The sequence below is a fragment of the Sprattus sprattus genome (genome assembly GCF_963457725.1).
Source record: "Sprattus sprattus genome assembly, chromosome: 2".
Taxonomy (NCBI): Eukaryota; Metazoa; Chordata; class Actinopteri; order Clupeiformes; family Clupeidae; genus Sprattus; species Sprattus sprattus.
The window spans coordinates 49,486,395-49,502,358 of record NC_137921.1 but is presented as its reverse complement, the minus strand read 5'-3'; the positions used below and the strand labels follow the sequence as shown (position 1 = coordinate 49,502,358).

Sequence of the window (15,964 nt, the reverse complement as noted above, 5' to 3'; positions counted from 1 at the left end):
GTGATTGTTTCAGATAAGGAACCAGTCGAACCGATCATAAAACACTCCGTGTCTTATGTCTTAGACACACCCCCACCCACCTACACACACACTGGGACACGCATACACTCGGAGGGCGTATTTCAGGGGTTAGACCATCATGAACAATATCTATGAGTAAGTTGGTACTACTCCCTGGGTGTGTTGTGTTGCCATGTTTTCATACTGGTGAGTGTAGCATAGAGATGTCTAAGGCTTTGGAGAAAAGGGGACGTTGCATCCTTTCTGCATGAGTGTTTTTCACAGGTCAGGATCCTCCTACTCAACACACAAGCGCCCGTACGCCATGAACACACCCTTCACACACCCTTCGGCCTTTCCGTTTCTTTTCTCAGGAGGTTTATGATTCTTTTGTTACAAAACATTTACAGGCTGTTTAGAACAACAACAAATACAATATCCAATTTAAAGTCCATGTCAATTTGTTGGCAGTTTCCTGCATTGTCTCTCCTCTTGGCTACAGTCCACAGCTCTCTTGGCCTTTTGTCCGGATGTGGAAAAATAAATACATTATGGAAGAAGGTTAAACCGAAATGATTATTTGTAAATCCATGTAAAAGTCAAAAAAGTTGTTTTGTGGTTATTCTTAGTCTCTGGATATATACATATATATCCGCTATCATTTTGACTTTGATTCAATAAAAAATGTTAACAATTGTCCACAGAATATAATTGTTTGAGATATAATTTCTCCTTTGAATTCAGTTCATGCGCTATATCTCCATAGTGACGCATAGCTGAAGCTATATTGTACAGTATTTGTGTGCAAATCCTTACACTCCTACCACAACTGTGTACACACACTCTTGCACGCTAATTCTTCTTGTCTCTCAGTCACAGACACACACACCCAAACACACACACACAAACACACACACACACACACACACATTTACATGAACTTGCATGCACTGACGCAGACACACGGACTAAAGAAGGTCAGTCTGTCTGTGTAGTTTAGCCATTGACCTGGTCTCGCCTCACTCCCACCCGGTTGCACTGAAGTTTCGACCAGCTGACTTTAAACACCAACATCAGCATATTCACAAATCAGAGAGCAGAACATAACATAACATGACGATCTGAACCACAAAACAATAAAAAAAGTAAGAGAAACTCAGCTGATTATCCTACCGTCCTAAAACTACGCAATCTCCTGAGCTCACCAAGTCCTCTGCTTTTGCCAGCTCAAAGCTTGGTGGACAACACCCTTCTTTAGCTCTTGCTCACTCTATCCATCACCTATAAGCTTTAACCTTTCAACTTTCAACTTTCACCTCAGCCTCTGCCCCCTCTGAGCCGTCCTAGGCGAGTGGCCTTTATGCATAACACCTTCAATATGAAGATGGGGAAATACACTCGCACACAAACATCCACATCCACATCCACACACACACACAGAAACAATTGCTAAAATGGGAGGGATTCTTCTGCTGTCCTCTTGGAACCTAAACCTTTGTTTTTGCTTTTTTTTTTTCTGCACACACACACCATGCTCACATTTCCCAAAGACAGTTCGTTTCTCCCTTCCCCAAAAGTCTCAAGTCTCCTGCGTCTGTCGTGTCCATCAGGAGTGTTTTCTGTCCGGCGAGAGGAGATGGGCTTTTCACATGGAAGCACTCGGCTTGGGGGGGAAACCGTGGAGGTCCTCGCCCATCCTCACACAACAAACACAAACCAAATAAGAAAGGGAACCACGCGAGCATGCAGCACGCACGGGATATGGGTTTCTCTTTTTGAAAAACAAAAAATACAAAATCATTCTCATAAATGTCTTTGTCAGGTGGAAAATGGAGTTAAATCAACAGAAATGGGGTGTGGTGGTGGTAGTGGTGGTGGTGGTGTTGGGGAGGGTGGAGGATTTGGGAGAAAAAGTCATCTGAGGCACTGCGAGCCAGTTTTTGTTATCTGATTGGCAGATGGTCAGGCAGCTGGGGTTTTCCATTGGCTCTCTATCTGGCACAGTCCCGCCCACTCCTGGCTCAGACTTGCACCGGCAGTGTTTGGTTCATCTGGAGTCTCATATCCTGAATGCTGCCCAGAATCTTCTTCTGGTGGCCGGCCAACGTCACGCCTATCCTCAGGAGGTCCCTGTCAGGGAGAGAGAGAGAGAGAGAGAGAGAGTGAGAGATAAGAATGTGAAAAACAATGAGTAAGCGACGAGCAGACACAATTCATCATGAGGGAGAATGAAAGAGCCAAAAAGCTCTAAAAAAAACAAAACAGAAAAAGAACAGTCCAAAGGCTTATCTATAAACAAAACAGGCTGGGCTTAGATAAACTAAACTCCAGAGAAAGTTCTAGATGTTCTCGCGAGGCATCCCAGCACAGAACGTTCCTCTCAGATGCTGTCTGAGAATGCGAAGGAAGGTCAGGTTGAAAGATGAATCATTAGCCAGAGAGCTCAGCTTCACAAGAACAGCTGCCGACTTTCACACCAGTAACTCCTGAGATAGTTCACTACTCCCCCCACATACATATCACTGCACCCGACCATACACAAGCTTTCATACGTGTGCCAAGAAAAGTTCCTTCTCAACAGACACTCTAAACAAAACTAACATTGCGAAAGTCACTCGTGACTGGCACTGAAGAGAAACAAAATGTCTCCACACTGCACGGTGTTGGCTGAGTCAACTACAAGGACACGGAGAAGACTTTCTGCTCTTTGGCTTGCTTGTGTACTGGCGCTGATAACCATTTAAGATAATGATTAGCAGTGTTACAGTGTCTGTGTTTGCACTTCCTCAGGTGTCTCTGTGTGTACACACACACAAACACACACACGCGCACGCACGCACACACACACACACACACACACACACACACACACACACACACACACACACACACACACACACACACACACACACACACACACACACACACACACACACACACACACACACACACACACACACACACACACACACACTTGCATGCTACCGCTGGTATTCCACAATTTGACATGCGTTTTTTTCCCAGGCCTCTGCAGCGCTGGCCTCATCACCGTGGTGACGGAGGATAAAATGATAATAAATGAAGGCCATTAGGAGAATTAGCCGCCATTACCAGCAGGAGAGGCCCACTGCCTGCTCCATCTGCCACACACCCAAATGGAAACAAATTAGCCCTACCTCTAGCCCCCGTTATCCGCCTAACGAGCTTGATATATTTATTATTATTATCCAGATTCATCTGTTTGATTGCAACTGCCCTTCTCCCATCCTCATTTCCTGGGTGGCCCAGACACAGGGGGAGAATTGCTGTCATTGACCAGGAAGGTTTATTGTCACCCAGTAATGAGAGGAGCATGATAATGTCAAATAGAAGGCTTTAGAATTGAACTCTTAATGAAGCTGGTGGTTTGGTAGCTATCTGCCTCTGCTGTATCTGCAGCTTCCTCAGTCTGAACCACCCTCTCAGGATGCGTTTGGAAAACTTGTTTAAGTTAAAATATTAAAGAGGCAATGCTTTGAAACAACGTTATCAGATGCCAACTGCTTAATCAAATCAAATCAAACTTTATTTATACGGCGCATTTCATACCAGGAGGTAACACAATGCGCCTGATTAAAGGCTGAGGCACTCACATCAAACTTAATTCTGAAACTACGCCTTATTTGTGACATCACTAAACCAAAGAAAACCCAACAGAGAGTCTTCAGACTCCAGTGAAAGCTGAGTTTAGAATAAAATAATTAAATACATACTATATATATTTTCGTCAGTTTTGACTTGCCCGGTACAACACACATCCTCTGGAACAGAGACCGATCTACTCAGAGCCACATCTGTTCAGGAGCTGGTGGCTATCTGTGTAACCTGCGTTTTCTGACGTACAGAATGTGGTTTAATCCTCCTGCCTGAAGCAGCCATTATAAACCTTCCCTAAATAGCCTCCCATTGAGTGGACTGTTTCATCTCCATAAGTGTGCTAAAGTAGTTGAAGTGGCTGAGTTCCTCCTCACCGTTTCCCTTGTCTTCCACTTACAGATCCAGAGCTTTGAAAGTGTTTGAAAGCTACAGCTTCTCCCCCGTCAGCATGCCAGCGTATTACAGTAAACACCATGCACGCGCTCGCAAACTCTTTTCAAACGCTTTCAAAAGCAGCAGCATATATTTGTGCTTATTTGGTGTTATTTTTGTCAAACGCTTCAGTGTAGATATTCTCTCCTCCCTCATCATTACACACATGCTGTCAGCAACTTCACTCAAACACCCACACACACACATGTAGACACACACACACACACACACTTACTCGGCCGTCATTTGCGCGACAAGGTCGAAGGAGGCGAAGCCAGCGTTGAGGAAGTTGTCACAGTATCGGCTCATCTTGATGGCGTCCAGCCAGTCGCCCACAGTAGTGAAAGTTGTGTAGTCGGGCACACAGCGGTCGAGGAGGGGCTGCGACGCCCTACGGGGGGAGGGAGAAAGACAGAGAGAGAGAGAGAGAGAGAGGGTTAGGCCACGCCCCTTCTCCACTTGCCGAAACCTCACCCCCAAACCCCCCCAACGCCACCTCTCCCGCCCCGTAGGGCCCCCCTCCCACCCTCCTCTGGCTACTGTAGGGGGACTGGCTGGAGACATGGCCGTGGCAACCGGACCCAAGCAGAACCTGGGTCTCATCGGGTGCTCGCAATGCACGCGATACTTGTACATGTACACAGTTCGACAGTGGGGCCAAGTGCTAAACACACACCCAAACACACACCAACACACACACACCTAAGAGAACTGAAGAAATTAGTTGAATGAATGTACGCACTGGTGCTCAGTAGAGATCACTGATCCAGGCCTTGGCAACATGTGTCAGTGAACAGCAGGAGAGGGGGAAGAAACGCTTGGAAGGAGGGAAAGGTTAGGCGATAGGACTGGACGCATAACAGAGGGCTGTGTCCGTGCTCCAAGCTCTGGTGATCGCTGTCGACTTCTGATGGCATTAGATTAATTAACAATTATGGGGGGGGGGGGGGGGGTAGAGGAGCAAGTGAAGGAGAGAGAAAAGAGAGAGAGAGGTAGGTGGGGGAAGAGAGAGAGCGAGGGTGAGTGAGCTAAAGAGAGAGAGAAGAGAAAGGCAAGTGAAGGAGAGAGAAAAGAGAGGGAGAGAGAGCAGGAGAGAAAGAGAGGGAGAATTAATAAGAGGGGCACAGTGGCCCCATTGAGGCGGGCCAGTGCAGATGGATGGATGGGAGAAGTGATTTTTAATAAGGCTGGTTCTCCTAGGAGAGGTAGGGGGTGAGGGGGGTGGGTGGGGGTCTGGTCGTCATGGACTCCTCAGACAGGCAGGCTCTCTTAATGGAGCATTGTTAGAGAATGCTGGGGGTGGGGCTACTGCAGGAATGTGGCCATGAGGGCAAGTCTGAGTTCCCCCCTCCTACCAATACTCACCCTGAGACTACACAGACCCCCATCAGGACCACAGCACCACAGCAGATAGCCAGCATGTGTGGGGGTGGGGTACTGGGGCCGTAATGGCTGGAGGCATCATCCAGGTGTGCACTACATGCTGCTGGTGGTGAGGCAGGTCTCAGTGTGCACACTGCTTCAGGTGCTGAGAGAACTGCAGTCTTGGTGTTCATTCATTCATTCATTCATTCATTTATACATCGTTACTCTTTTGACTGGAGGCTACAGCATTGGCTGCTCCCTTTAGTCAGTTGTGCTCTTAGGTATTCACAGAATGTGCGCACACACACACACAAACAGACCTATCGATAAGAGAGTGATGTGTGGTGACAGATGAAGTGATAGACATTTCCATCATGGTGCGTGACTTATCTCTTATTCTCCCTCCCACACATGCACACACACGTCACCACACGTCTCAGGTATGCACGCCACCACAATGGCATCTCAGCGAGGGCCAAACCACACCAGCCTCTCTTCCCCAACGCCTTCTTCATTAAGCCCTGTGGGTCTCCCCTCTCTCCTGGCCCGCTGTAAATCTCGTTAGCAGCTAATTAAAAGCATTCCCATCTTCACCGTGCTTTAGTCTATCTAATTACACCCCCCTCCTCCAGCCCCAACGCACCCTCTTAATCTCCTTAGTCGTCCGTGCAGCCACGGCACCTCCTCCTCCTTCTCCACTCTCTCGAGACCCAGCCTGTCTCCCGCTGCCCCTCAGGGCACCCCAGGCTCCCACACAGGGGGACTTAGAGCAGGGTCACCTCACACACCGCCTGCTCTGCTTAAGACCATGACCCGCCTCTCCTCACCAACGCCCTAGCCCCTCGCCTCCCTAAGACCTTTGCCTGGGAGCGACCCAGCTAGCATCAAACGGCTAAGCACACAGCTAGCATCAAGGAGCTCAACACTGATGCCCAGGGCACTGGTGCTCCTGCTGGTATGCCATCACACTGTTAAGAATAAAGACATCTTTGATCAGTAAAAGGACCTTTTGAGGATTAGTGGTAGGTCTACTGTGGTTAAGATGTTGATCTGTTTCCAAAGGTGTTTAAGGTCTTTGGAGGTTTAGTTTCTTATCTTGTAGCTGGAGGAGTCAGAGCTGCCAGTGTGGACGCGTACGCCGAGGTGCCATATCTCGAGCGGCCAATTCTTTAGATTAATTAATGATCAATTGAATCATTGATTAAGGACGAACTCTGATAATGAGGCGTTGTTATTTGATTAGCGACAACCTTAGACCTGCGGCGGTAGTCACTTACCCCGAGCACTGTGTGCTGGTCACCACCTTAAGGCTGGCGGCATTGCGGATGAGCTTGTCCAGCGTGTTGACGATCTGGGCGAACTTGGGCCGCAGATTCCTCTCCTTCACCCAGCAGTCCAGCATGAGCTGGTGCAGGGCCGTGGGGCAGTCCATGGGCGGGGGCAGCCGGTAGTCCTGCTCCACAGCGTTAATCACCTGGGGAGGAGGTTGGAGGTCACTCCGGGGCAGCGGACACTTACACTTAATTCACTCATAGGTTATGAGTTCAGAAATGTACATTTCAGGGTTTAAAAGCATGTGTCATGCATTCTCTTGCAGTGTAGGTAGGGTTAACACTTTAAAAGTGTATGTGTAAAGCTATGATGTTGTTAGCATGTGCTGCTAGCACATTGGTATATCAGGTGAGCAGCAGCACAGTAGCTGTCATCATAACATAGAGGTGAGCAGAATGTGAAAAAGAGGAGGTGTTGGGGGGAGGAGGAGGTGTTGGGGAAAGGGGGTGGTGTCAGCATGAGGAGGAGGTGTTGGGGGGGAAGAGATGGTGTTGGGGTGAGGAGGAGGGGTTGGGGGGAGGAAGAGGTGTTGGGGAGAGGGGAGAGGAGGTGTTGGGGGGAGAAAGAGAAACCTACTCACATCCTGGTTACTCATGTCCCAGTATGGACGTTCACCGTATGACATTACTTCCCACATGACGATGCCGTAGCTCCACACGTCGCTGGCTGAGGTGAACTTCCTGTAGGCAATAGCCTCAGGGGCCGTCCATCGGATCGGAATCTTGCCTCCCTGGCAAAGGGAAAGGAGGTGAAAAACAAAAGTCATGAATCATGTTAAGACCAGACTGGCCCAATGGTACAGTAAAAGCTGAGCAAGCCATTGCCAACTCAGCAGGTAGTCATAGAGAACAATTTGGAATGAAGTAGTTAGAATACTGACCAGTGAACTTGTGTAGGTAGGGTCGTTGGGATCATCCTCTAAGAACCGTGACAACCCAAAGTCGGACACCTTGCACACCAGGTTGCTGTTGACCAGGATGTTGCGGGCAGCGAGGTCGCGGTGAACGTAGTTCATGTCCGACAGGTACTTCATGCCAGCTGCGATGCCTCTCAGCATTCCCACCAGCTGTATGACCGTGAACTGCCCATCGTTGAGCTGAGGGGAGACCAGAGAGGATGGGTTGGTCAGGAACTTTCTGTCAGGAACTTTGGCTAAATTCTTTTTTTGTCTGTCTTCCGGAAAGGCAGCTGTTAAATATTTCTCCAAGGGAATGATTCATCAGCAGATGATTCCTCTCAAAATGGCACACGCAAGCAGAACTGTTATATTTGTCTTAGATGAGTGGCTAAGACTTTCTACTCTGTAATGCATGTTTTTACTGGAAAAGATAACTGGATATTAAGGCCTACTTGCGCTTGCAGCTACACTGAACTTTAGCTGAGATTAGGTGACTAATATTGACTCTATTGAATTTAACACTATCAGTTTTCCAGCTTTATCATCTACTCCTTAGGGAGCGGATGTCAAACAAAGATAGTCTGCTTTCAAACAGCGCCTGACTGACCACGGAAGCATGACTGGGCAGATTGGAGTCTTACCCTTAGGAAAGAATCAAGGGCGCCGTTCTCCATGAACTCCGTGACGATCATGACGGGCCGGCTCTTGGTGACTACGCCCTCCAGGCGAATGATGTTGGGGTGGTCGAACTGGCCCATGATGCTGGCCTCGGACAGGAAGTCCCGCCTCTGGCGCTCGGTGTAGCCCACCTTCAGAGTCTTGATGGCCACGATGATCTCCCTCCGACCGGGCAGCTTGAGACGGCCGCGGCACACCTCCCCAAACTCTCCTGTGAGAGCAGGGTTTCAGGAGGAGACGAGCCAGAGAGCGACAGACAGAGAGAGACAGACAGAGACAAACAGATAGAGAGAAAGAGAGAGAGAGAGAGAGAGAGAGAGATGGGGCAGGGTTCAAAGGTCAGGGAAAGAGTGGAGGAGAGTGGGGGAGAGAGGAGAGGGGAGAGGGACAGTAACTGGTTAGAACTGAGGAGCCAGGGGAGGGTGGGGGGCTGTGACAGAAGCAAGGGCTGAGGCAGCAGAGGCCCAGACGGCCACCAACTACGGACCGGACCCGGCCCAGATATGCCACTGGTCCAGCTGACCAGCACCAGGTCCAGCTGACCAATGCCAGGCCCGGCTGACTGGTGCCGGGTACATCTGGCATATATCAGGTCCGGCTGACTGGTGCTGGGTCCGTCTGACCGGCGCCATGTCTGGGTCAGGTCCGATCCAGAGTGGTGCTATCTGGAGGCTGGTGCCGGGGGGAGCACAGTAGGCCATACCAGGGCTGAGGGGTCTCGGGCAAAGCACAGGAGCGAGTGTGTGTGTGGGACAGGAGAGGAAAGGAGAGGGCGGGAAGGGGTGAGGAGAGGAGAGGCAGAGGGGTTAGGCTTCAGAGGGGGAGAGGGCAGGGGAGGAGGACAGCGGAGGAGAAAGGAACTTGGGAATAGTGGATGGCTTGCGTCGGGGGCCTGAGTGTGTGAGAGAGAGAGTGTGTGTGTGTGGTGGAGACACGTGAGAGAGAGTGTGTGTGTGTGGTGGAGACACGTGAGAGAGAGTTGCAGCGTGACCAGGCAAAGAGGAAGTGGTTGGGGGAGGGGGTGGGTGGAGAGTGTGGAGGAGGTGGGGGGAGAGGAGGAAGAAGGGGATGAGGGAGGAAGGGAGGGAGAGGGAGAGGAAGAGGAGGAGGAGGACAGGGGATATGTCACTTCAGGCGGAGGCTGGGTAGCAATGGGTTCCACGAGTAGAAGCAGCAGCTGTTTAGCAGAGGCGTCATTGTAGAGCAGAGGAGGATCTTCGTCAGAGCTGGTGCCACTAAACGGGGATGGATCTCCTGCTCTACGCTTCTCTTCTCCTCCCCTCTCCTCTCCTCTCCACGGCTCCTAGCGAGCCGCAAGCCTGACGCCTGACATTACGTTTCGTAATTTACTTTCCATGACTACATCCCTGCAACACACTACCAACCACAAAGAATAAGCAACAAGGATGGTCATCACATAGAGGAGGGGGAGGTGGGGGGGAAGAACGAATCAGGTGAGCAAGAAAGGAGGTGGGGGGGGGGGGGGGGGGCACTGACAACAACGTCAATCACGATGATGACACTAAGACAGGAAAAAGAGGCTGGGCCCTATCGGATCTAAAGACACAAGGGTTTGTGTTGGCATGGAGACTGAGACGTGACATATGATTGGTTCTTACGGAGGCTCCCTAGAGAGGGCCGGCCCTCCGGAGCGTTGCTCGTGAGTGAAGCAGATAGTTAGGCGGTCAGTGACAGAGAGCTGTGGAGAAGTAGGGGGGGGGAGAGACAGAAGGGTTTGGGGTGGGGGGGGGGGTCGCGGGGATGAAGTGATTGAAGTACCGCTTGCTGTGAAGTCCTCTAACGGTATGGCCTGGTTGGTATGCCTAGCTGTCCTCCCCCTGTTGCTCAGCAGCTTGTGCTGTTGGTTACCTGCGCCGATGACCTCCTCGATCTTCACGCAAGAGATGTCAATTTCTTTGGCAAACTCCCGCACCGCTTCGTTGGGGTCCTCGTAGGTGAAGGGGTCAATATAAACCTTGGTTCCCGGGGTTACTATAGGGGATTCAATAACAAGAATAGGACTATTAACTAAAAGTAGTCACACAGCTGTATCCAGAATAGATTTCTGTGAGTTCACTTGAATTCAGAGGTGCAAAATATGGAGAGGCTTACTGTACTGCTGCAGTTTCTCAGTGTATTCTGACTCAGAGCCAGTCCGCTGTTTCCTGCAAAGACACAAAAAACACACACCGTTGGTCCAACCCTCCTTCTGTCTAACAACAACACAACAAAACATGGCCAAACAAGCAAAACAAAAGGGCTTTGCCAACAGACAATAATAATAAAAAAAAAATGTGCAGTCCAATTTTTAATATTACTTCAAATGTTTTTAAGCAGTTGGCGTAAGAGTAAAACAGAGAAATGAATAAAAAAGAAAGAGAGAGGACTAACCCTTAAAAACAGCAGACACAATACTGGTCTCTGCTCCATCCCAATACATTCCTCTCTCTCTGTCTTTCTCTCTCCATTTCTCTCTCTCTTTCTCCCTCCCTTTCTCTCTCTCTCCCTCCCTCTCTCTCTCCCTTTAGCTCTCTCTCCCTCTCTGTCTCTCTCTCTCTCCCTCTCATTGCCCCGTTTATACAGCAGCCCTGCTTATGGGATGTTCAGGGGTTTGGGTTGTTGAAATTACATGTTAATGTTCTTCCTTTGTTGTCTAACCAGTAACCGGGGCAATAATACCCGCTGGTGATTTGCATCTCATTTCCAATTCAAATGCAGTTCCGGAATATGCCAAGGCCTTTTTTTTCTCTTTTTTTTTTTTTCACTAGACGTGCTAAGACACAAAGAAACAAAGTAGCAATGAAATTTGAAAAAAAAAGTGTGAGCGATTATTCATTTTCCCAACCACGAGACGGACTCTGTTATTCTCTAGCTGTTGGTGTGGCGTAGAAAGAGAGAAAGGAGAGAAAAAACAACACAGGAGATGACAGAGCTACAATAGCTCAGCTGCTAATGCCCCCCACCTCCAACACACTCACACACACGCACACACACACACACACACACACACACACTCACACACGCACACACACTCACAATACTCCTAAGCCTATCATTCTGTATGAACCTCTTTTGCGCAGGATGTGCCTGGTAGAAGCCAGGGTTGTGCTATATGCAAGAAACAAATGAGGTGCCTGACTTGCTATGAGCTAGAACCCTGTGTGATGCCTTTACAATAAGCTAGAACCATGTGTGATGCATTGTTTGCTATGAACTAGAACCCTGTGTGATGCCTTTTTTCGATATGAGCTCGAACCCTGTGTGGTGCCTTGTCTGCTATGAGCTAGAACCCTGTGTGATGCATTGTTTGCTATGAGCTAGAACCCTGTGTGATGCATTGTCTGCTATGAGCTAGAACCCTGTGTGATGCATTGTTTGCTATGAGCTAGAACCCTGTGTGATGCCTTGTTTGCTATGAGCTAGCACCCTGTGTGATGCCTTATTTGCTCCAGGCAAAACACTGGCGACTAAGCTCTAAGCCTAACGGAAGTCTTACTTGAGGCAGACGATAGCGATGACCACCACGGCGATGATGAGGACCAGGCCTGCTGTTGCCGAGCCGATGATGAGTGGCAGCTGCTGCAGAGACTTCTCTGGGTCACCTGTGTGTGTGTGTGTGTGTGTGTGTGTGTGTGTGTGTGTGTGTGTGTGTGTGTGTGTGTGTGTGTGTGTGTGTGTGTGTGTGTGTGTGTGTGTGTGTGTGTGAGCAAGACAGAAGAGGACAGGGGATGACTTCTCTACACAGACACATTCATGGATCTGTCCACAGTATTTCTATTTATAGCCTGGCATTATTTACTTCTCTTTACTGTTTAAAGGTTTGGCTTGAATCTACACTTTGAAAGGTTTATATCTCCATCTAAATGGCATGCAGTGAAATGTGTCTGGGGTGAACCAAGGTGAGTGAGATTCCATCCATCCAGAAAATGTTCCTTATGTGCTTAACTGTAACCCGTAACTGCAGACCCTTGTGTACCACAGACCTTAACCCAGTGAAAGCTGATCACCTTACACTTGAGCTGTTGTGTACTTCCAGGTCACTAGACACTCCTAAAGGCCTGTTTCACTCGCAGGCACGGAGCATGTGTAAAGCCATTACAACAGTGTGGGGGAAGCAGAGGCTTTGCACGTTGGTCATGCCAAAGGTTTTAGTCATCTGAGCCTGATGATGGGACGGATGGAGCAAACAAGAGCTGTGCGCGTTTGTGTGTGTGTGTGTGTGTGTGTGTGTGTGTGTGTGTGTGGTGGGGGTTGGCGTACCCTGCATGTTGGTGCTGAAGTCAGTGGGGCTGCTGTATCGTCCGTAGCCGGCCACAGTGCGGGCGCGCACCTGCACCACGTAGGGCGTCCCGGGCTTCAGGCCCTCGATGCGTGCCGAGCTGCGCTGGGCCGTCATGGTGTGGGCGATGGCCTCGCCCTGGTCCTGTGAGATAAGAGACACAAGAGGGAGAGAGAGACTGTCAGCTCTGGCACCTAGTGATGGGACTCACAGCTCCACTCATTTAAAGCATCAGCATGACACAATAGAGAAACAGGGAGAGAGAGAGGGATAGAGAGAGAAAGGGACAGAGAGAGAGAGAGAGAGAGAGAGAGAGAGAGAGAGGGGGAGAGAAGTGGAGGGGGAGCCTTTTGTTCTTCGGCAGGCAAAGCCTCTTTGGGCCCGGGGTGAGCTTTGTGTGCTGTTGTATTGTATTGTAACAGTGGTTCACAATTTAGGGAGGAGAGGAGGAGGGGAGTTGTGTGTGTGTGTGTGTGTGTGTGTGTGTGAGTGTGTGTGTGTGTGTGTGTGTGTGTGAATACTCTTTTGGGGGTGTAAGGACATGATGAGTAAAGAGAACTAGAGAATCACCTCTGGCTATATGACCCATTACGTAAGGAATATAAATATGCAGGACTGAAACCGACTGAAATGAGTGTCCCTGCTTTCCACTGGCGTTTACCTTCTCATGGTACTTAATCTCGTAATCCAGAATGATGCCATTGGGCTTCTCCGGGGGCAACCAGGACAGGCTCATGGTGGTGGAGGACGCCGCCATCAGGTGGACAGTGGGTACTGCACTGGGGGCTGTAGGGGACAGAGGGAGAGAAAGAAGGAGTGAACGAGAGAAGGAACGAGTGAATGACATGAACGCGTGAATGACATGAACGAGTGAATGAATGAATGAACGAATGAGTGAGTGAGTGAACAGATGAATGAATGAATGCATCCTTCCCTCCTCGTCCTGTCAGTTTTGTCGAGGTAGATTTCCGCTGGGCAGCAAACGGAGCAGATTGAGTTGGGTTGGCATGCAGCTGTGAGTATTTAAGTGACTGATCCACATGGCCTCTGCAGACCTCAGGGCACATCTGCACACACCACTGCTCACCAAAGAGCTTTATAACACACACACACACACACTCACGGTGCGTAGTCTCCATGCTCTTTTAACCTTTTAAAATTCTTCGTATCTGGTTTGGGTTTGTACCTAACAGGAAATGTCCTCCCCCCCCTCTTCTTCCTGCTCAAGCTGAGACATGCAGCAAGGTCCAGCCTGAGTCACAGAGAGACAGATACATCCTAAAGCCCTGATGAACGCTTGGGCCTGAGCCCCTGAGAGACAGATACATCTCTGCCTACTTCATGCACTGATGGATGTTCCGGCCTGAGTCATGGAGAGACTAATACCTCCTCATGCACTGATGGACGCTCCGGCCTGAGTCACAGAGAGACTACTGCTCTACTCCGCCTGCCTGCTTACCTCAGCGCATTCCTCTAACCTGGTTTCTATCATCACCCCTGCCTTTGATACTTTATCAAAACATTACTCAATACTGTCCCACTCTCTCCCCCCTTTTGCTCTCTCTATCTCTCAACTCTATCCCTCTCTCTCCTGTCTCTCATTCTCTCTTCTTCTTTCGCCTACAGTTTCATCCCCAACCTTATTTCCATCTCTTAATTTCTTACCTCACCCTTCACATCAAACTTAGCTCCCCCTTCTCTTTCTCCCTTCCTCCCTCCTTCTCCGAGGGGCTTTGTAAACGGGATTTTAATCCCCAGGTTCAGTCCTTTGATCCGTTCCCTTGTAACTCTTCATTGTGCTGCCTTCTCCCCCATTGTCTCTGCCTCTACCTCCTTCTTCACCCCCCCCCCCCCCCCCCCCCCAGCACAACCATCCCTGGGCAGATTCCTCGCTCAGTCCAGCATCCCGGGATTAAGGGGCCTCCACCCAGCTGTGGCGCTGCAGGAGTGTAACCATGGTGACCCCTCCGCAGTTAACCGCACCCCGTATTTATTTTGGGTCTTAAAAGGTAATTGAATATTCAGGGCTGCCGTGGGAGAATCTCCACATTAATCTGATCACGCGGGCCATCCTTCTGCCGTTCCTGACCCCCGGCCTGTGTGTGTGTGTGTGTGTGTGTGTGGTAGGGGGGTATCTGTGTGTCACCCTGTCACTGACCTGCCCATTGCCATGTGTGCCTACAGAGGCAGGGAGGCCTGCTTGCTAAGAGCACACAGGGTTTCAGACGGATGGAGGGGGAAGAGGCTTTATGCGGCAAACAGAAGGGCGGTCAAGGTGCTAATCCTGAGCGCTCACAAGAGCCCTCACAAGAGGTCAACACAAACAACACACCAGCTCCAGCCCTGTGTGGAGAGGCAGCCAGGCCAGCTGTGGGCGCCCGTGGATGGGGCCCATCAAGAGAGAGGCAGTCCGTATACTTCTGTGGCCCAGCAAGAGAGATGCAGTCAGTATACTTCTGTGGCCCAGATGGATGCTGTGGGCTGGACCCTGTGGGCTGTAGAGTCGCGTGGGTTTTCAAAATGGATCAGGATAAGAGCTGTGCTGCCTCTGCCTCTGCTCGCTGCTCAGCGGCCGAGTGGGCGGCAGAAAAGGCCCTCGCTCAAACCCAGCCACATCCACATGCCCTCTTTTCACACGGAGGAGATAGAGGATAGATGGGGGAGCTCAGCTCTGGGGAGAGCAGCATCTCTCTTGTCACAGCATCTTTTACCACAGTATTCAGTACTTCCATATACATATCAAAAGCCCTTATGTCTCTAATTGAATAAGGTTTCAATAGCACAGGCATAAACAGTTATCAGAGCTGCAGCTTTGGTATCCAGAGACACTAAAAAAATAACCATAAACAAACACACACACACACACAGTAGCCTATGGTTGAACATAGTCGTGTGTTCATCTTTCCCCTTCTTGATTTATTTAAACTGTCCTGGCACCGTACCCCTCATCCAAACCTCACACAGATGTGAGCTGCAACACTTTAAACTGCAAATGTAAATTGAGCTGAGTAGTCCTTGGAAGAGAAGAGGGTGACACTGCCCAGACTTAGTAAACAGTCACAGACTGAGAGAGCATTGCATGCAAGTGTGTGATAGGCCTTGCATACTCTCATTACACATGTGAGTGTGTGTGCATGTGTGTGTGTGTGTGTGTGTGTGTGATAGGCCTTGCATACTCTCATTTCACATAAAAGCAGGCCCCACCTTTATGACCTACACTTAACAAGCTGACTAAAATGATCTGCAAATGTAAGTAAAGTGAGGTGTGAGTGAAAGTGGTTTGCTCCCGCCTTTCATTAATTGATAAGCAAAGAGACACACTGTACAGGCTCACTGCCTTGTGT

General features: G+C 49.6%; 1 protein-coding gene across 1 annotated transcript in view; it reads right to left on the bottom strand.

Annotated features, from left to right (window-relative positions):
• Positions 1 to 502: 502 nt before the first annotated feature.
• Positions 503 to 15,964, bottom strand: part of LOC308361305 (ephrin type-B receptor 3-like) — a 50,761-nt gene continuing 35,299 nt past the window's right edge. The window contains exons 6-16 of the mRNA XM_080833600.1: positions 13,282 to 13,406; positions 12,602 to 12,764; positions 11,838 to 11,943; positions 10,454 to 10,506; positions 10,211 to 10,333; positions 8,305 to 8,552; positions 7,646 to 7,861; positions 7,346 to 7,495; positions 6,711 to 6,907; positions 4,304 to 4,459; positions 503 to 2,130 (exon numbers count right to left, since the gene is read on the bottom strand). Coding sequence (XP_080689726.1) covers positions 2,022 to 2,130; positions 4,304 to 4,459; positions 6,711 to 6,907; positions 7,346 to 7,495; positions 7,646 to 7,861; positions 8,305 to 8,552; positions 10,211 to 10,333; positions 10,454 to 10,506; positions 11,838 to 11,943; positions 12,602 to 12,764; positions 13,282 to 13,406 — 1,646 coding nt within the window. The 3' untranslated portion in view covers positions 503 to 2,021. The remainder of the gene's footprint in view (positions 2,131 to 4,303; positions 4,460 to 6,710; positions 6,908 to 7,345; positions 7,496 to 7,645; positions 7,862 to 8,304; positions 8,553 to 10,210; positions 10,334 to 10,453; positions 10,507 to 11,837; positions 11,944 to 12,601; positions 12,765 to 13,281; positions 13,407 to 15,964) is intronic.